The 20,304-nt window shown below is 53.8% G+C and overlaps 1 protein-coding gene across 2 annotated transcripts in view; it reads left to right on the forward strand.

The window, feature by feature from the left end:
• Nucleotides 1-1,391: 1,391 nt before the first annotated feature.
• ESYT3 (extended synaptotagmin 3) overlaps nt 1,392-20,304 on the forward strand; it is a 46,607-nt gene continuing 27,694 nt past the window's right edge. For both annotated transcript variants that reach the window (XR_011648565.1, XM_058295037.2), the window contains exons 1-2: nt 1,392-1,703; nt 16,449-16,490. Coding sequence is in view for 1 of the 2 variants with exons in the window: in XM_058295037.2 (XP_058151020.1) it covers nt 1,407-1,703; nt 16,449-16,490 (339 nt within the window). In the remaining variant the exon portion in view is untranslated. The remainder of the gene's footprint in view (nt 1,704-16,448; nt 16,491-20,304) is intronic.

The following is a 20,304-nucleotide window of genomic DNA, read 5'->3' on the forward strand; positions in this document are numbered from 1 at the left end:
TGCCCAGCGCCTTCTTGGGGGTGTAAGCACACGTGCGAAGAGGCCCTTGGAAGCTGTGGTTATTTAAGGTGTGCCCAGCCTGAATGCCGGAGGCCGTATCTAGCATGACTGAGGTCCTTCAAAGCAAAGGAAATTGGACCAGGAGAAGCCATGGGAGCGACTAGAAACTGGGAGTCGGTGGGACCCAGGAGAGAAAGGGGAAGATGCCGCGTGCGTGTTGTGCTGGACAGAAGCGCCATGGCCAGGGGTTGCCACAGCCAACCCAGGAGAGCCACCGGCTTGTGGGAGAAAGCATCGCCTTGCCTCGATTTTGGATCTCCAGCTTCAGAATCATGAGGCAATAAATCCCCATTGTTTAAGGTTTTGTTTAGATTTTTTTTTGGGGGGGGGTTGGGGGCAGTCCTGGGGTTTGAACATGGGAAACAAATGCTCAGACCGCTGAGCTCCATCCACCTCTCTAACTCCCATTGTTAAATCCGCCCCATGTATGGTATTTGTTTTAGCAGCTGGGAACCGAATACATTTGTGAACTCTTAAAAATCACTTTCTGGTCATGATGTGTCCTCCTGGACTGCCTAAACTGTCGTGCCACCCACAAGACGACTGACCGTCTGAACTCGGCCGTGCAGAGCGCCACCGGTTCTGGTCGTTCAGAAAGGGCTAAACCAGAAACGGTGGGCTTCTCCGCGGACCCCGAGCAGCCCGCGGTCTGGTCTTCGTTTCTCGTCATTCACCAGCACCTGCTGTGCCAGAGGTGGGCAGGGCGGCCTGGCTTCCGGAAGCTCCGGGTGTGATGAAGCAGGAAGAGAGGACCCGGGTGACACCACGCAAGAGGGTGGGGTGCGGGGTGGAGGGCGTCGTGTGTGCTGAGCTCGGCCGGAACGGGGACGAGGCCCAAGCTTTACAGATACCAGAGGAGAGGGACAGGGTGGCAGGACCCCAGGGCCATCTGGGGGGCGCAGACGCAGGCCGGACCCCCCGGGGGGCTGGGGCGGTCGCGCCGAGCCTTGGATGCCCGGCTAGACGGCTGTATTTGCGGGCGGGGTGGAGGAGATGTTTATCCTTGACGAGCCAGCTTCCCACAGCTCACGGTGAGTCACGCAACGCCCTGGCAGTGCCTGGCCCACGCCGGATTCGGCCCAGGCGACCGCACCCCCAGCCCGACGCCCCTCTGGGGCGGGATCTGGGGCGGAGCTGCGGGCCCCACCCGCAGAGGAGCGCCCGGGCTGCGCCGCCGGGTCCTGCGCCTTCCCAGGCCTGGCGCCCCCAGTGCGCGGCTGGGAGCCCTGAGCGCCGCGCGTGGAGAGGAGGCAGGGTCCCCGCGCTTGGAGGACACATGTGCCGGGGCGTCGGGACCCGCGCGCCTCAGCTGGGGTGAAGTTCTTGGAAAGGGCCGGACGGCGGCGATGCCCGCGGAGGAGCCCTGCGCGCCTGGCGCCCCGGGAGCGCGGCGCGCGCCCAGCCGGCTGCTGCCCGAGCTCGCCGCCTTCGCGACGTGCGTGCTCCTCTACCTGGCGCCCGTCTACCTGGCCGGCTACCTGGGGCTCAGCATCACCTGGCTGCTGCTCGGCGCCGCGCTGTGGATGTGGTGGCGCCGAAACCGCAGCGGGAAGCTGGGGCGCCTGGCGGCCGCCTTCCACTTCCTGGACAACGAGCGCCAGTTCATCAGCCGCGAGCTGCGCGGCCTGCACCTGCCCGCCTGGGTGAGCGGGGCGAGCGGGCGCGCGGCGCGGTGGGGGCAGGCGCCTTTCGAGGTTCGGGGGGATCCGGCGGTCAGCCCGGGGGCTGGGGCGCGCCAGCCCGAGGGGGCCCCCGCGCCTGGCCCGCCGGGCCCCGCACCGCGCAGGGCGCGCAGGGCGCTCGCCGCGGCGCCCTCCCGGCCCCCCACCTCTGGGCCCGCGGCGTGGGAGCGGGGCGCCCCGCTTTCAGTTCAGGGCCACGGTGGGCCACACTGCGTCTGGGGCTCTGTTAAATTACCCCCGAAGGAAAACCGAAGGCGTTTCTTCCACCCGCCCTCTGAGTCAAAGAAAGAACGCGGGTGCAAAACGTGCACCCGCCAATACAGCGGTAACGGGACCCGCAGAGGGATTCCCCGCAGCTGAGGCCGCACCCGCTGCTCGCGGGCTCCCCGCCTCTCCTCCTCGCCCGGTGGGCTGCTCAGACCGACAGACAGACGGCGCACACACGCCTGCGCCAGAACCCGCCTCTGGGGCGGAATGGCCTGGGCGACGGTTTCTCAGACGTCCCGGCCCATTACACAAGTTCCGGGGCGCACGGAGACTTTGGGACAGGCTGGCGAGGGGCAGGGGTTTCCGGGGTTGGTCTGTGGCACACCTGCCCTTCTGGGTGCCGGGGGCTTTGGCGTCTCAGATTTCTTCCCGACAAACTCGGGCCCACAGAGGGAGATGTCCAGAGGCCGCCAGGCCACCTGCTGATAGCTGGGTGTGGATTGACAGTATGCTTGGCAAATTGGTTTACCCCACCTTGGGGTTGTGGGCGCCGAAGATACTCACTGGTAAGAGTGCACGGTGAAAAAGCACGGTGAGCACGCTTTCCAAGGGTGGCAGCGTTTGGGGCCCGCCTCCCCCAGACCTCGGCCATCCTGGTGGTTCTGTGGGCCTTGGAGGAGAATTACAGTTCTGCAAAACGGGGGCCAGGAAGGCAGGCCTGGCCTGACCACCCCCCTTGCTCCCTGTCGGGGAGCCCAGGGCACCTGTCAGACCTCAGCTGTGACCAGTGGTGGCCTCGGCCCTTGCCAAGTCACAGCCTTGCCTTTCGCCCCCTGCTTGGGTTGGGGAGGCCCCTAGATACTGAGCTCTACGCAAAGGCAGTCGTTTCTGAAACTGGACCAAGCATCAGATCCTGCAGGGAACCAAGGAACAACTCGGACCTACCCCAGAGAGCTCAGCCCGAAGGCGAGACAGAACACAAGGCGCCTTCTGGGTGTTTCACCCCACAAGCCTGTGCGTGGGGACACACAGAGGAAGGTGCTGACAACTCTGCCACGAAGAGGGCGTTTTCGGGCAGGAGGCAGGTGCCTGAGGACTTGAGGCCCCAGGGAAGCCGGAGAGAGGCGTCTGGACAGGATCCATTCAGCGGTCCAAGACTTGGGGTGAAGGACCCCTCCCTGGCTCCCCGCGGGCCTCAGCCTGCATCCCCCGCTCTCCTGGCCGGCTGGGCGGCCGCCTTTGGGTGGAGGCGGTGCTGGCAGGGGCAGTCCCCGCAGAGGAGCCCTGAGCGCAGAGCGGGGAGCACGGCCCGCAGGAGGGAGAGCGTGTGGCTTGGCCGGGCCGTGTGGGGCAGCAGGGAGACCTGGCAGCTCCGTGGCCTTCAGAGCAGGCCCCGGGGGAGGCGTCCGGGGTCTTCGGGTACTTTCTGGTTTGTGGGGCTGGGCGCCCACTCATGCGGCTGGGAATCCAGAAGCAGCAGCGGGTCTGGGAGGCTGCGTGTCGGTGGGCACCCCTGTGAAGAGCGCACAGCTAGCTGCAGACGTGGGCCTTTGGCCAGCCTCACGGAGTCTTCCGAGCCTGGAGATGACAGGACAAGCCGGAGCTTCCTGGGGGGAGTGCTCCTTCCCCTACTCTCCCTGCCTTCCTAGGGAAACAGGGCGGAGGAAGACAGAGAGCCGGGTCTCTGGGAGTGGTGGGGTAGTGCCAACGCTTGCTCAACGTTTTGGAGTGTGAACGATGCAAGTATTTATCCTCACAGCAGGCCTTCCTCCCTGTTTTGAGGAAAGGTGATGGCGTGTGTCCTCCTTTGGGATCCAGAAAGATTTTTACAAATTAGCAGATGGCAAACCGGTAGTGGAGGGACAGAGGAGCCGTGAGGGCCTGCCCTGCACTGCTGGGCAAGTCGTGTCCTGGCCAGCAGCACCCGGTGAGTGGGGGCGGCCATCCAGCCCCCCTGCTGCTTGCCAAACTGTGTGCTTGCAAAGGGCACCTTTTCCTAAATTGCACGTGGTGCTGGTGGAGACCCAGGCCAGGCCGAGCTGGGGCAGAGATGCCACCCTGCCCCCCGGCGCCTTAGCCCGTCCCCTGCCGCGCGGTCCTGCCCTGCCCGCCTTCCGCTCCTTCTCAGCACCTTGCGCCGGGCTGCTGCCTCTCGGTGACCGCAGGAACTGCCCCGGGGGGCTTCGACCTGTACGCGGAGATCGTGTTGGATGGTCTTTCAAAGCCGCTTCAGCCCTGATGTCTGGTTTCTAGTCAAACTTCAGCCAGCACTACTCCTTGTCTGGATTTCCCTCCACGTAAGATACAGCTCCAAGAAAGGATTCTGCTTTCAAAGGGGACACGAGGCAAGAAGGACCCATGGATCTCCTTTGTCTTGCAAGTGTCCCAGGCCACGTGGAAATGGGTGGCAGGGATGGGCTCTGCTGCTCCTTCTCTGAACACAGGATTGGCTGCCTCGTTCATGTAAGAAATGGTCCACGACAGGGACGCTTTCAAAAAATTTTATTTATTTCTTTCCCCTCCCCCCCACCGTTGTCTGCTCTGTGTCCAGTCGCTGTGTGTCCTGCTGTGTCCACTTGCATTGTCAGGGGGCACTGGGAATCTGTGTTTCTTTTTGTTGCGTCATCTTGCTGTGTCAGCTCTCCGTGTGTGTGGCGCCATTCCTGGGCAGGCTGCACTTTCTTTCATGCTGGGCGGCTCTCCTTACGGGGCGCACTCCTTGCGCGTGGGGCTCCCCTATGCATGGGACACCCCTGCGTGGCAGGGCACTCCTTGCGCGCATCAGCACTGCGCATGGGCCAGCTCCACACGGGTCAAGGAGGCCCAGGGTTTGAACCCTGGACCTCCATCTGGTAGGCGGACGCGCTATCAGTTGAGGCACATCCACTTCCCGACAGGGACACTTAAAATATGTCACCCTGCGAGGCGGTTCCAATTGCCTTGGAGCCAGGCCTGCCTTCGGGAAGCGGCAGCAGGTTTTAGGTTTTAGTTGTGTGCCTTGAGTCCCTGCCCCGTGCCTTGGTGATGCTTCAGGGACTAGTCATGTCGCAGGCCAGGATTGTGCAATCCGAGCGACAGAGTCCCGGCCCAGCACAGCGATCTTAGGCATCCGTGTGCTCATCAACAAACATTTATTGGGGCTGGCAGTGTCAGGCACAGTGCAGCGGGAGGGAATGATGCAGGGTCCCCGCCTGCACGGCCTGATGGGGACTCAGACCCGTGAGTGCAGCCTTTCCTGAGACAGTGTAATCGGCCCTGTGAGGTGGCCAGTCCAAGGGGCTGAGAAAGCACACGGGAGGAGACCTAACCCAGGCTGGAAGTAGTCCCGGAAGCCTTCTTGGAGGAAGAGGCACTGTGGTTTGCTGGCTGTGGTAGGGGCTGGAGGGCCCTGGTTCCAGAATTTTCCCCAGGTTTGGTCACCATGGGCTGAGCAGATTCTGGATAACCAGACTCCCACAGGACTGGATGGAGCTGCTTGATTTACAAGGCGGCTAAATCTTTCTCCAAGCCAAGTGCCCGAGGACAAGGTTACCGGAGGTCCCTGGGTGGGTGAGAATCAGGGCAAGGGTGAGCACAGCCCCTGTCCCCCGTCGCGGCCCCCCTCCGGCCGGCGGGGAGCTTTTGGGGCGCTGACCACTTCTGGCTCCTCCTGGCCCCAAGCCTGGCAGCGCACAGCCCCGGGGGCCCTGGGGAGCTGCAGGCAGGGGGCTGGCCCCTGACGCGCTGTGATGGCCACGACCCAGCTGTGGGGGGAGCAGGCTCAGGGGCCTGGGTGCCCCCCCACCGCCCCTTGCCGGTGGGAGGTCCGCCTCCTCCTAGCTTGGGAACTCGAGCTCGGGGCACAGCGTGGTCACGGGTGAGGAACGTGATTTCCTTTTGCCTTCTTCCCTGTAAATTCTGAACAGGGAGTTAAGGTGTTCTCTGCCCTAGAGGGACACAGTAATAGTCTCTCTCTTTTTAAACATTTATTTACCACCACCACCCCAGTTGTTCGCCCTCGCTGTCTGCTCTCTGTGCTGTTCCTCGTGGCAACGTTCTCTTTCCACGTGTATTTCAAGCCGAGGGGGCAAGAGAGGCTTGAGTCCCTCAGGCCACGGCCTCTGCAGGAGGGAGGGGTGGAGACCCCTCCCACGTGCCACGAGTCTTTCAAATGCTCAGGGTAAAAAGCTGGGGAGCTTCCCTGGGCCCCGGGGATTCTCAAGACCCCAGAGTCACTCGCTGCCTTCCTTTTCCCATGGTATGTGCATTTTTTTTTCTTTCTGATGATGAAAGTCAAGTATTCCCATTTCCAATATTTGGAAATGGCCTGAAAGGGAAATCTAGAATAAGCCTTTACAATCCCTCCACACAGGGCTAAGTCGTTTTATTTGGACATACACTCTGTATAGATAGGAAGGTACATGGAAACGATTCTTCTTCTCTTTTAACATCCTATTACAAAAACATTTTAAGGAATGTGATATTCTGGAAGTGGCTGAACCACTTCTCTACTTTGATCCTTTAGGTTACTCTCAGGCTTTCCCTGCTCGTTGGGTTAGTTGGGGGCGCGTGGCATTTCCGCGTCTGGAATCCTCCCTCTGGCTGCGCAGGCCGCCCCTCGGCCCACCCTGCGGCGTGCTCACGCCCCTCCTCTGGGACTTTTCTCCTTAGACTCCCTCAGAACTCTGCGCTCGTCTCTAGCCTGCCACCTCCCATACTGCTTTGCACCTACCTACTTTATGTCTGCCTTTTCCGCCAGACTGAACATTCTTTTAGGGCCGGTGTGTCTCTTGTTCCTCTCGTACCCCTCTCGGAGCCCAGGGCCCACCGCTGAGCGAATGCCGCAGGGAATGTGTGCTGTGTAACTCTTGGTCCACATTTCTCAATTTCCTTCACATAGATTCCTAGAAGTGAAACGATTACGCCCAAGCGTATGAGCATGTTAAGACTCCTGCCTACTTCTCTGTGGCCTCACCAGCTATGGGTATTATCCTTTTTGGAACATTATTAATTTGGAGAAACAAGAGGATAAGTTTTTAAATCTCTAGGCAGCACCCAACCTAACTGGATCTCTGGCCTCTCTGGCAACTCGCCCCATCACTCATCACCCTGAAAAAACTCTGGAGTTTTCTATTCAGGGCAGTCCTCATCTGCTCGGGGCCTTTGTCCCCTAGCAAAGGGTGACGGCGTCCTGGACACCTCCGCCTTTGGGGTGTGTTTGTTTTTTAAATATATTTTTAATTTATTTTTAGAAGATACATAGATCACACAAAATGTTACATTAAAAAATATAAGAGGCTCCCATATACCCCACACCCCCCGTCCCACTCCTTCCACATTAACAACCTCTTTCATCAGTGTGGCACGTTCACTGCGTTTGGTGAGTGCATTTTGGAGCACTGCTGCCCCGCAGGGATTGTAGCTTATGTGGTAGTTTACACACTCCCCCAGTCCATCCCGACTTTGGGGTTTGGTCTGCCCAGCCACTGTTCCGCTGGGCCAGCTGGTTTAGACCAGTGTGCAGGCTGGGGGGGGGGGGGCGTGCTTCTTAGGAGCAGTGGGCTGTGAACGGTGCTAAGCAGAAGGTCAGCATGGCCAGGTAATTCTTTCCCCGAAAGCACTTTTAGCAGCGTACTTTTAGGGAGAAAAGGGAGCAGATTTAAAAGCAGTTTTCATAGCTAAATGTCCACCTCCCCAGGACAGAGAAACAAGGCTCAGCCCCCTCAGGAGAGGAGCAGGGGAAAGGAGGAGGGAGGGCACGTTTTCCTGGTAAAACAGGAACCTCGGGATCAGCACCCACAGAGCAGCTGCTGGTCTCAGAGTTGAGTTTGCTTTACAACCTGCATCTTCTCTCAGGCTCTCCTTCCCACCACCCCCTTGACAATGTCTCAAAACTCTCATGGAAGTAGCAGTTCATTTGCTGTGGCCCATGTACTCAGAGCAGCAAGAGCTGTCTTAGTTTAGGGGGGCCCCTGGGGGAGGCGAGTGAGCGATCTAAACTTCCCCGAGGGAGGAGCGGGGATCTGAGACCCCGTGGCCTGACCTGTGCCTGGCCGTCTTTGAATTCTCCAGGCCTGCTTTGGGGAAGTGGTCACATCCCATTAACCCCGGCAGGACAGTGTTGTGTGTTTCCCCAGGGGTGAGCCCTGCTGCAGATCTGAGTGTGTCTGCAGCACTAACCCATTTAGAAGTAGATTCATATCCATTAGCTCGTTAAATTATGGATTTGGGCAGAGAAGGAATTAACAGTCTCACTTTTTATCAATCAGCAAGAAACCTGAGGTTGAAAGAGGTCAGGACGCAAACCCTGAGTTTCTGAATCTCTGCCTGCACTTTCTACTCTGGCTACAGAAAGCAGGTGTGGGGTGGGGTGGGGGGCTCACCTTTTAGAGGTAAGTGCAGCCCAGAGCCATACAAAATCATGATGCTGTAATGTGTTCTTGCCTCCCCTTGCTCTGTGTGGAACAAAAGATATTCTCTCTGTAAAAAAAACAAACTGGATCTCCATAGGTTGCTGGGGAGAATTTGGTGGCAACTATTAAAATCTCATTGTTCAAAAGGAAGTCATAATGGAATTAATAGCAAAATAACAATGAAAACACTACCAAAAACTGTAGAATGCAAATAAAGCTCCTTTACGAGGGGAATCTTTAACTTTGAATATATTTATCATAAAATGGGAAAAACTGAAAATAAGATGAGTACTTGTCCCTAAGGACATAAAAATTGCAACAAATTTAGACCAAAGAAATAAAGAGGAAATAATAAACAGAACAATTAGAATTAACAGGAATTTTAAAATAAAGGAAAAGAGAGGAAAGAAAATTATAATAATGATAAAAGCTAATCCCCTGAAAAGGTCAACAAAATAAGCAAAACCTGTGGCAAGACTGATCATGCAAAAAAGTAGAAAAGGGGAAGCAGACGTGGCTCAATTGATAGAGCATCCGCCTACCATATGGAGGGTCCAGGGTTCAAACCCAGGGCCTCCTGACCCGTGTGGCGAGCTGGCCCATGCACAGTGCTGCCACACGCAAGGAGTGCTGTGCCATGCAGGGGCGCCCCCACGTAGGGTTACCCCATGCTCAAGGTGTGCGCCCCGCAAGGAAAGCAGCCCCATGTGAAAAAAGCGCAGCCTGCCTAGGAGTGGCGCCGCACAGTGAGCTGACGCAGCAAGATGATGCAACAAAAAAGAAATGTAGTTTCCCAGAGCCGCCAGATAATGCAAGTGGAAGAGAAGAACACACAGCAAGGGGACACACGGAGCAGACAATGGGGGGGGGAGGAGAGGGGAGAGAAATAAATAAAAAATGAATCTTGAAAAAAATAGAAAAGATGGAAACAACTAAAATATGAAATTAAGAAGGAAGAAATATCTATAGATATAACAGATTTAAAAGGATAAACATTACACACAACTATATAACAATAATTGTGAAACCCTAGGTAAAATTGATTTATTTCTAGAAAAATATAAATGCCAAAATTATCACAATGAGAGGTAAGTAGACCTTGAATACACCGTTAACTAATAAAGAAATAGAATGGTAATTTGACATTCAAAAAACCTCAGGCCAAGATTTTTTTAAGATTTATTTATTTATTTATTTATTTATTCATTTCTCTCCCCTTCCCCCCCTCTCCTGTTGTCTGCTCTCTGTGTCCATTTGCTGTGTGTTCTTCTGTGACCAATTCTATCCTTATCATCGCACTGGGAATCTGTGTTTCTTTTTGTTACATCATCTTGCTGTGTCAGCTCTCCATGTGTGCGGCACCATTCCTGGGCAGGCTGCACTTTCTTTCATGCTGGGCGGCTCTCCTTACAGGGCGCACTCCTTGCATGTGGGGCTCCCCTACGTGGGGACACCCCTGCGTGGTACAGCACTCCTTGCGCGCATCAGCGCTGCGCACGGGCCAGCTCCACACGGGTCAAGGAGGCTCGGGATTTGAACCACAGTCCTCCCATGTGGTAGACGGACGCCCTAACCACTGGGCCAAGTCCGCTTCCCCAAGATGGCTTTATAGGTAAGAACTACTAAACTTCATGAATCAGATAATTCCTATATTTACAGTTTGTTTCCAAAACAGAAGGATAGGAAGAGCTGTCCAACTCACTCTATGATTTATTGCAAAATCTTATTAAATCACCCTGACATAAATCATACAACAAAAATTATCAATTGATATAATTTTAAACCATAGGTATATATAACCTGAATGAATCATCAGGCTAACTAAATGCATTACATCAAGCTCAGCTGGGGTTTATTCCAGGAGCGAGGGATGGCTCTGCTTTAGAAAGAACGTCACTTGCGTTGACCACATTAATGGACCAAAGAGAAAATAATGTCATTATCTCAATAGGTTTGAGAAAGTATCAAATATAGTTCAAATTCCATTTATAATGAAAGCTCTTAGAAAAGTAGGAATTAAAAAGAACTTCCCCAATCTGATAGAGGCTATCCCTCAAAAAATATATTGTGGGAGTGGACGTGACTCAAGTGGTTGAGCGCCTGCTTGCCACATGGGAGGTCCCAGGTTTGGTTCCTGGTGCCGCCTCAAAGCAAACAAATGCAAAAACCAACTCGGGAGCAGATGTGGCTAGTAGCTGAGCCCCGGCTTCCCACATATGAGGTTCAGGGTTAAATCCCTGGTCCTGGTACTTTAAAAAATATGTGTGTGTGTGTGTGTATAAATATATATATGCACACAACAAAAATCAGGTTGGGAACTTTCCTTCAAGGTCAGGAACAGGATTGGGAAGGCTGCTATCAACACTATTGCTTAACAAAGGCCAATGAGGTAAAACAAGAACAATAGGGATAAGAAGGGGGCACAAATATACAAACATTGTTATTATTTGCCAATTTTAAACATACGTAAACTATGAGTCAATGAACAATTAGCTAGAAATAGTAAGAAATCTCAGAATCTCCCAGAAAATGAAATGCAATTTTTATTTAATTTATTATTTTTAAACTTGTTTCTATTTTATTGTTTTGAAATGCCATTTTCAATAGCTGCAAAAATGACAAGGCGATCTAACAAATTTACAGAACTTTTATAGAAAAAAGTTTAAAAATTATGACTCTAAACATGAATACAATAAAACACGAGTAAATAAGGGAACATATTCTGCTCATGAATGCAAAATTTAATGTAGTGGAGGTGTCAGTTCTCCTACAAATGAATGCATACATTAAAAAAATAATAATCCCAAGAGGATTTATTTGGGAAGATTGACAAGCTGATTCTATAATCCAGATGGAAGAAATCAATTTGAAAAAGGAAAACAAAAACCCTAGGTCCTACTGCAAAGCCATAGTAATAAAAGTGTTGTACCAGAGAACAGATCAATAGGACTGAATGCCAAACACACCCAAGTACATAAGAAATGCAGGGGGAGGTAGTTTTTTAAGTAGGAGGGGGCAGGATGGACTTTTTATTTTTGTGTATACGATGTTGTGCCTTTGTGATATTATGGAATTATGGAGAGAAATACAATTGTATCCCTATCAAATCCTACATTTTAAAAAGTCCCTGAAGAATTTGGCCAGGGAAAGGTTTCTTGGACAAGAGCCAACGAGCATGAGTCGCAGTGGACAAAGAGGCCGTCCACGCGGGAAGGAGAACACACTGAGAAGGAAGAGCTGCTCCCTGAGCATCTGACTCGCTGATTTCATCCCCGGCTCCAAACGTAGGTGCAGCCGCAGAGAAGGTGCGCACCTTTGAGGTTCCTGAGGCGAACAGGTGGCCTTGGTGTCTCCTTCTTTCTTGGTCTGAATTGCTGCTCTCTTCGGGGGTCCAGCTCTACGGAGAAACCCGAGTGAGGAGACCAAAATACCGGGGCGAGCAGCCAGGGAGACTCTGAAGCCGCGAGCAGCACCTCGGGGTGGGCGGGGGCCACCCTAAGGCGCAGGGCGGGCCGGCCGCTGGCACCTCCCGCCAGCCCTGGCCGCGCTCCAGCCCCACGACGCGAGCGGGCAGAGGACGAGCTGGGGCGCACCCGCACACTGACTCAGGAGGTGGGGGGCAGCCCGGGAATCTCCGTCGGACCTGCTCCCCGGCGCGGCCAGGGCTGCATCCAGCAGGTCACCCCTTCGGGGTTCGGTGGACCACAGCTCCTCAGCTCCCCGGGGTTCGGAGCCGCGGGGGCAGGCTGAGGGTGGGGGCTGCACGTGGGGTGTGCCCGGGCGGGGTAGGGAGGGCAGTGCCTTGGCGTAGGAGGAGAGTGAGGGGTACAGGCCGCGGGCTTGGGCAGGGGAGGACCAGCGGCGAGGGTCCCCCAATAGCCAAGCTCTCCTCCGCGGATGCCCCCCTTCCTGCGTGCCCCCCCATCACGTGGCGCCGATCCTGGCTTTGCTCTGAGACTTGCCCGCCCCCTTCACCAGCCTGGGGGCCACTCGAGGTCCTGCGTCACTCAGACCTTCCTTCATTCCACAACTCTTTACTGAGACCTCAGTGCCGGGCGAGGCAGCCTCCTGCAGTCCAGGGAGGCGATCCGACCAAGCGGCTCTAAGAAGGGGCGTTAAGTCTGCAATGGGCAACCAGCCACACTAATCGGGACACCTGCCCCCCCATTTGGGAGATCTGGAGAGGCTTCCTGGAAGAAGCGTCTAAGATGGTGCCGAGGAGGCAATCACAGGAGAGTAGGGAAGGCTCCCAGGCACCAGGGGTGGTGTGTGCAGGCCTTTGCTGGGAGCAGAAAAGGTCAAGGTAGCCAGACGGGCAGGCACCTGGGGGAGTGGTGGGGGTAGAGGCCAGGGTGTGATCTGGGGCCCCTCTGGTCCGTGTGCGGGAGGTTTTACCTTAGCAATGGGCAGCAGTGAAAGGGTTTCCCCTCCAGCTTGCTTAGCACCCAGCCAGAGGGGCAGTGAGGGGGGGGGGAGGGAGCTCCGTCCCCGCCTCCCCCGAGACCCCTCCCACTTCCTTGCCCTCCATTCCTGGGGGCTAGGCCAGACCCCCTTCCGGGAGCCAGGCAGTGCTTTTCCTTTAGCCTTGGGGATTAGATGCCTCCCAGGACCCTGGAGTCGTGATTTAGAATTGGGGAAACTGAGGCTTGGGGGTGGCACGATGGCCCACGAGTCTCAGAAGCATTCGGCTCCTCGGACCTCGCGAGGCTTGTAAACACTGCTCCTAAGAGAGTCAATGACTTCCCCCCTCCTTTGGGAATGGCTCTCCTCCCTGGCAGACCCCTGCCCCACCTTGGGTGGTCCCAGCCCTTCCCCCACCCAAATCGTGAACCTGCTCTTGAGCCTTCTCAGGGGACTCGGGGCCTGGTGACACTCATGGCCGTCACTGCCACTTTTTTGCCCCCCTTTTTTTGGAGGGGGGTGCCAGGCACCCCTGGACACTCTTGGGTCCCAGAAGCCCTTCTGCTGGGGGTGTGAGAGTCCCCGGCGGGGACGGCTGGGGGCTGTGGCCTGGAGGAAGCTCTGCGCTGCTGGTGTCCAAGTTGGGAGGAGAAAGGGGAGGGGGCCCCAGGGCAACGCCCACCCCCTCATTCCTGGGAGTGCAAACGTCCCTTTTGGCTTTTCAAGTTGGCAGCGATTCCCGTTGGAGTCAGCACAGTCACAGCAAGGTGTTAAGTGAAAAAAGAGAGGCTGCAAAACCCAGGAGGACCTCGATTGCTGTGAACTGCACAGATTGGTTTCGGGATTAGACTGGAAGCACTGGGCCGTCCCGTTAACGGCGGTTATCACTAGGTGGTGGCGTTCTCTGATCCATTTTTGTTTTCCTTTTGCTTAGCTGCACTTTTTTAAACTAATCCATTTTTATGATACATATTAATAAAGCATAAATCCATCCAAAATATACAATCAATGGTATTTGGTATAATCCCATCACTTGTGATGTGCATTCATCATGTCAATCATTATTAGAACCTTTTCATATTTCCAGTAATAAAAACACAAGAAAATCTCATCACCTCTCAATCTCTCTGTGCTTCCCTTGTGTACATAGCTGCTATTCTGTTTCCGTCTTTCTAGTTTATTTCTATTTTGTAGAAAGTCTTATATATGTAATATCAGCCATATTCGTATTTCCATGGGGTTTCACTGTTATACAGTCCCATCTTACAGGTTTTCGCTTTCCTTCTAGTAATAACATGAGACCTTAGGCTTTCCCCCTCAACCACTGTCATACCCATGTAATAGTTCTGTTAGTTACAAACACCGTGATGTGCTTTTACCATTTCTATTCATTTCCAAAGATTGACAAACAACCTTTCCACCAATTCTACACAGATGAACCCTCAGCTTTCCATTCTCTACCCTTATTCTATTTTCTGGTGACCTATTTTCTAATTATTAACTCCATGCATTTCCACAATATATTTAGTTCATAATAGCACAGTCATGCAGTATTTGTCCTTTTGTGTCTGGCTCCTTCACTCAACATAATGTCCTCCAGGTTCATCCATGTTGTCGTATGTTTCATGACTTCATTTCTTCTTACAGCTGCGTAGTATTCCATCGTGGATACATACCACAGTTTGTTTATCCATTTGTCAGTTGATGGACACCTGGGTTGTTTCCATCTTTTGGCAATTGTGAATAATGCCACTATGAACATTGGTGTGCAGACGTCTGTTCATGTCTTTGCTCTCAGCTCTTCTGGGATGTACCTAGTAGTGGTACTGTCGGGTCACCTGGCAAGTCCGTATTCACCTTCCTCAGGGGCTGCCAGTCCTCCACAGCGGCTGTGCCAGTCTACATCCCCACCAGCAGTGATATGTCTATGTCCCATGTCTCCACATCCTCTTGTATTTTCTGACTTTTCAATAGTGGCCATTCTAATCGGTGTGAGGTATCTCGCTGTGGTTTTGATTTGCATTTCCCTACTCACTAGTGATACTGAACATTTTTTATGTGTTCTTTTTCACCATTTGTATTTCTTCTTTGGACAATTGTCTATTCAAGTCTTTTGCTCATTTTTTTAATGGGGTAGTTTGTCTTTTCATTGTTGAGTTGTACCCTCTCTTTATGTATCATAGATATGAAACCTTTATTGGATGTGTGATTTCTAAGTATTTTCTCTCATTGAGTCTGCTGCCTTTTGACAAAGTCCTTTGAGGTGCAAAAGGGTTTAATTTTGAGGAGGTACCATTTATCTATATTTTCTTTTGTTGTTTGTGCTTTGACTGAAAGGTTTAAGAAACTACCACCTACCACAAGATTTGAAGATGTTTTCCCACATTTTTTTCCTTGGAGTTTCATGGTTCTTGCTTTTACATTAGGTCCTTGATCCACTTTGAGTTAAGTTTTGTATGAGGTGTTGGGTAGGGTTCTCTTTCTTTCTTTGGCTGTGGCTCTCTGGTTCTCCCAGTGCCGTTGGTCGAGTAGAACTTTTATAGCCCCTCTGGGAGGGCCTGACAGCCTTGTCAGAGAAATCACTTGACTGGGGTTTGTGAACAAAAACCAAACCAAAACAAAAAACAAACCCGAACAAACAAAAAGAAATCACTCCACGTAGACGTGTGGGCTGTTTCTGAGTCCTCGACTCCTTTCCACTGGCCAGTCTGTATTCAGCCGGCGCCGTGCTGCTGTGACCCCTGTTGCTTCGCTGTATGTATTTTTTAACAGACGACTGCGCGTTACTCGTGTGGTTAAAATGAAGAGGATGGAGTTTGCCCAGGGCCAGCTCTGGCGTGACCCCGGGAGGAGGCACGGGTGGCGGAGTTCCCCGCGGCCAGAGGGAAGACGGGCCGGCCTGCAAATGCCCGGAGGGGTCTCCGGCTCCCCCGCCGAGGGCGCAGGGGCGAGGCGCCTCCAGGCCCGCTCCCCCGCAGCAGGCCCCGCCCGCCGCCTGCCGCCTTCCCGCCCCGAGCTGCCCCCCCCCCCGCCCTGGTGCGCGCCCGGCGCCGTTCACCCGCCCGGGGTCGGCGGGAGGGCGCGCTTCCCGCGCGGGGGCGCTTCTTCCCCGCGCAGGGCGCCGCCGGGGCGCAGGGCCAGGGCGGCGGAGCGGAGGCGGCGGGAGCGCGCGTGCCGCCGGGGCGCAGGGCCAGGGCGGCGGAGCGGGGGCGGCGGGAGCGCGCGTGCCGCCGGGGCGCAGGGCCGGGGCGGCGGAGCGGGGGCGGCGGGAGCGCGCGTGCCGCCGGGGCGCAGGGCCAGGGCGGCGGAGCGGGGGCGGCGGGAGCGCGCGTGCCGCCGGGGCGCAGGGCCGGGGCGGCGGAGCGGGGGCGGCGGGAGCGCGCGTGCCGCCGGGGCGCAGGGCCAGGGCGGCGGAGCGGGGGCGGCGGGAGCGCGCGTGCGCCGGGGCGCGCAGGGCCAGGGCGGCGGAGCGGAGGCGGCGGGAGCGCGCGTGCCGCCGGGGCGCAGGGCCGGGGCGGCGGAGCGGAGGCGGCGGGAGCGCGCGTGCCGCCGGGGCGCAGGGCCGGGGCGGCGGAGCGGAGGCGGCGGGAGCGCGCGTGCCGCCGGGGCGCGGGGCCAGGGCGGCGGAGCGGGGGCGGCGGGAGCGCGCGTGCGCCCTGCCGGGGCGCGCCGTACCTGACCGCCCCGCGGGGCTTCTCTTCCCTAGATCCACTTCCCGGACGTGGAGCGCGTCGAGTGGGCGAATAAGGTAAGGCCGGGGCGGCCCGGGAGCCGGGATCCCTCCCGTCCTCGAGGCTCCGCGCTCAGCCGCGCTGAGTCCCCGGGGCCTTCACCCATGTCTTTGTCAGTCAAGGGCGGATTTGCTTTTTCTTTTTCAAATAAGACTTTAAAATTAATCCACCGCCACCGCAGAACAGTGAGAAAACATTGAGAAGTATAGAGAACAAGGCAGTCCCCCCACTTGGAGAGCAAGGCACTGATTAGGTAATAGTTGCTGGGGTTTGCCTGGTGCCCAGATTCCCCAGCACTGCTGTGTGACCTTGGGCAGGTTGCCTAACTTCTCTGAGCTGGTTTCCACAGCAGTAAAATGAGAATAATTATGGTCCCTGCCTTGGGCGATCCTGTGAGGATTAATGGGGTAATTGACGCACTACAATGGCTGACACATCCTGAGCTGGGGATGTTCAATGTTGTCATCATTATGATTGTTGTCAGGTCATCTAGGGCAGACTCCCCATGGGCACTGCTCCCGCATTCCCCAGAAGGCCAGGCCGGTGACTCCCTGTCTTGTCATTCCCCAGCATGAGTCCCGATTTTACAGCTGAGGAGCCCGAGTTGGGCCTCCACCTGATCTGCTCAAACACATCAGGAAGTGGGAAGGCTCCTCTGTAGCCCCACTGCAGGTCTCCTGACTCAGGGCATTTTTTTTTAACATACTTAAAAAATTTTTTTAAAGTTACTTGGATTACATAAATGTTACATAAAAAATACAGGGGATTCCCATATGCTCTGCTTCCAAACCCTCCCACATTTTTCTGCATTAACAACAACCTTCATTAGTGTGGAAAATTCGTTACAATTGACAACATATTTTGGAGCATTGCCACTAAGCGTGGATTATAGTTTACAATGTAGTTTACACTCTATCCCGCACAATTTTGTTAGTTATGACAAGATATATAATAGTTTGTATCTGTCATTGCAGTGTCATTCAGGACAATTCCCAAAAATGTCCCCATTTTTCCTTCTCCCTCTCCTCAGAACCTCCAGTGGCCACTACCCCCACATCAATGATACAAGTTCTTGCATTGCTAGAATCACTATAAGTCAATATTAGAACACTACTAGTAAATCTACTCTAGTTGATCATTCTTTCCCCATTCCTGAGGATTCTGGACTGGTGATACCCACTCCACCTCTAATGGAGAGGGAACTTAGATCCCATGGGGCAGATGGATGGGACTATCTTGTTGCAGTTGCAGACTCTCTCTGTTCCTTGGGATGGTCGCTGTCCATCATCATCTCCTTGTTAGTTGTTCTGGGTGAGTCTAATGAACTGAGAGTAGGTGTTGCAACTGTTGAGATTCAGGGCCCACCTGGCACAGGGACAGCCCAAAAATTTGTTTCTTGGACATACACCTATCACCTCTAGTACTAACTATAGGTTCAAATAGATGCAGCAGAAGAGCCATGTGTAGGGAAACCACAACAGAGTGTAACTCTGTCATACTGGGAAGTATAAATTCCCAAATAGGGCCCACTGGCTGGGCACCGAACTCCTAAGCTGTCTGCCGTGCCTATAGTGTCTGGATGTCTCTGCTGTTTGAGGCAATATTTACTTTGGCAGTCAATGAGATCTTGCTGAAATGTGCATAAGCATAACCCCTGGAATGACCTCCCCACTCACTTTGAAGTCTCTTAGCCATATCAATTCATTTGTCTCTACTTTCCCCCTTTTGGTCAAGGTCTTTTTCCAGTTGCGTTGCTAATTGGTGCTTGGTAGTTATCCCTAGATTCCAGGGAGGCTCATCCCCGGGAGTCATGTCCCATGCTGGGGGGAAGGTAATGCATTTATATGCTGAGTTCAGCTTAGAGAGAGGCCTCATTTGAGTAACAAGGAGGCTTTCAGGAGGTAACTCTTGGGCACCCTATAATTTCAAAAGTAAAGGTTTCGTAAGTACATTTATCAGTATGAGGGACCATCAGTGGTCCATCCTCCTTCACTAGTCATTGCCTCTGTACGTGGGGGATTCTTGCTATCCATTAGAGAATGTGGCAGAGCTCCTGAGGATGGGAATTTGATATTCTTTCAATTATTGTGTGAATCTCTGCCCACCATGACAATGCCCCATGAACACTTGAAAACACATTTACATGCCTTATAGGTTTGCCTCAGGTGAACTTCCTCCCATGTATCCCCTATCACTGACACCCCACGCCAGTGATCTCCTCCCCTGCCATAGTTGTAACCTTCTGTTACCCAAAACTTCTTCAAAAATGAAACTAAGAAAATAACTACATACAATTAATAAGAAAATGAAATCATAATGATATTAAAAAAAATAAAATACAAATTTAAAAAATCTGGAATAATAAAAAATAATTTAAAAATATAAAATTAAAAAATTTTTTGACATTGTCTTTCATCACTGTAACATGTTATCTTCTATGTACAGTGACATTTTCTTCTGTTTTTTCCCCCAGTGTCTTATTTTTTTTCATTTTGTCTTCAAAGAAGCTTTAGGTTATAGGAAAGTCATATAGGGGATTCGCATATACCCAACTTGCTCCCTCTTTCCCCCTTTCCCCTATTAATAGTATTTTACATGTGGATTGTACATATGTTACAATTGATGTATAAATATCGAAACATAGCTACTAACATGGTCAGTGGTTTACATTACAGTTTGTATTTTGGGCCATACACTTTTATACATTTTAATGAAATTCACATGGCCAGTATCCATCATTGCAAGATCATGCAGAACCCTTCCGTCACCCCCAAAACGCCCCCTGCTCCATCTAGTCTAGTCTTCCCTCCCCCTCCCCTCAGGACCTACAGTGACCACCCGCCGTCACTCCTTGAAGACCAAGATTCATAGTTGCCTGCAGCAGCATTGAGGGCTTGACATACCGGCCTGTCCCCCCCCTATTAGGCACCACCCATGCTCTGGAGACATGCCCCCCTCTATCTGAGAACACAGCAGGACTCCCCAGGATGGAGGTCCAACCCCTTCCGGTTCATTGTGTGGGTCTCCGCCCACTGATACAACCCACCATGACAAGCTGAACGCTCACACACCCTCGCTGGCAGCCTGCCCCAGGGGCGGGCAGGGCTGTTTCTAATGCAAGCCTTGCTTCTGTTGGAGGGGGAGGCTTAGCCCCCGGTGGAGTGCCTCAGTTCTAAGACGGGACTTCCTGACAGTGGTTGGTATTAAGTTATGAGAAATGTCCTTGTAGAGAAGATAAAAACTATTTCCAGCCTGTCAGTAAACTTTGGAGGAAGCAGGTTGATGTCTTAAAAGGAGTGACCACATTTCTGTGGGTTAATGCAGAGCCCAAGGCCTCTGGGGCAGACCTGGTGGGGCCCACAAAATAGAGTGTCCCCCGCCCCCATGTATGTTTAGCTCATGGGCTCAGGGGTGGGCTACATCTTTCACTAACTAACGACACAAGTTGTTGGAGATGCAGTGACTGTGGGAAGGAGGCTCCCGTCCTCAGCCCTGGCCTGGACCAGGAGAGAGCTGTGTAGACAAACCACCTACGAAGGCCCTGAGACCCTAGCACGGGGTCTGCACTCTGGGGGCACTGGGCAGGTGACAAGCCAGAAGCTGGCAAATGACAAGCCAGATTCCCTAGAAAGGAGAATCATAGGGACTGGTGTCCTGAGAAGTCCCCGGAAGAGATGGTCTATTTTCACGGTGGAGGCAAGGAAGCCTCAAAATTTCAGCCTTCAGGCTTTGGAATGGGGAGGAGGCGGACAGAAGGTGCATCTTGGAACTGAGGCCCAAGGCCGCAGGAGAGAGGAGAAGCCTTTGCCTCGTACAGAACCCACCGGGCGG

Source organism: Dasypus novemcinctus, chromosome 4 (assembly GCF_030445035.2).
Source record: "Dasypus novemcinctus isolate mDasNov1 chromosome 4, mDasNov1.1.hap2, whole genome shotgun sequence".
Lineage (NCBI taxonomy): Eukaryota > Metazoa > Chordata > Mammalia > Cingulata > Dasypodidae > Dasypus > Dasypus novemcinctus.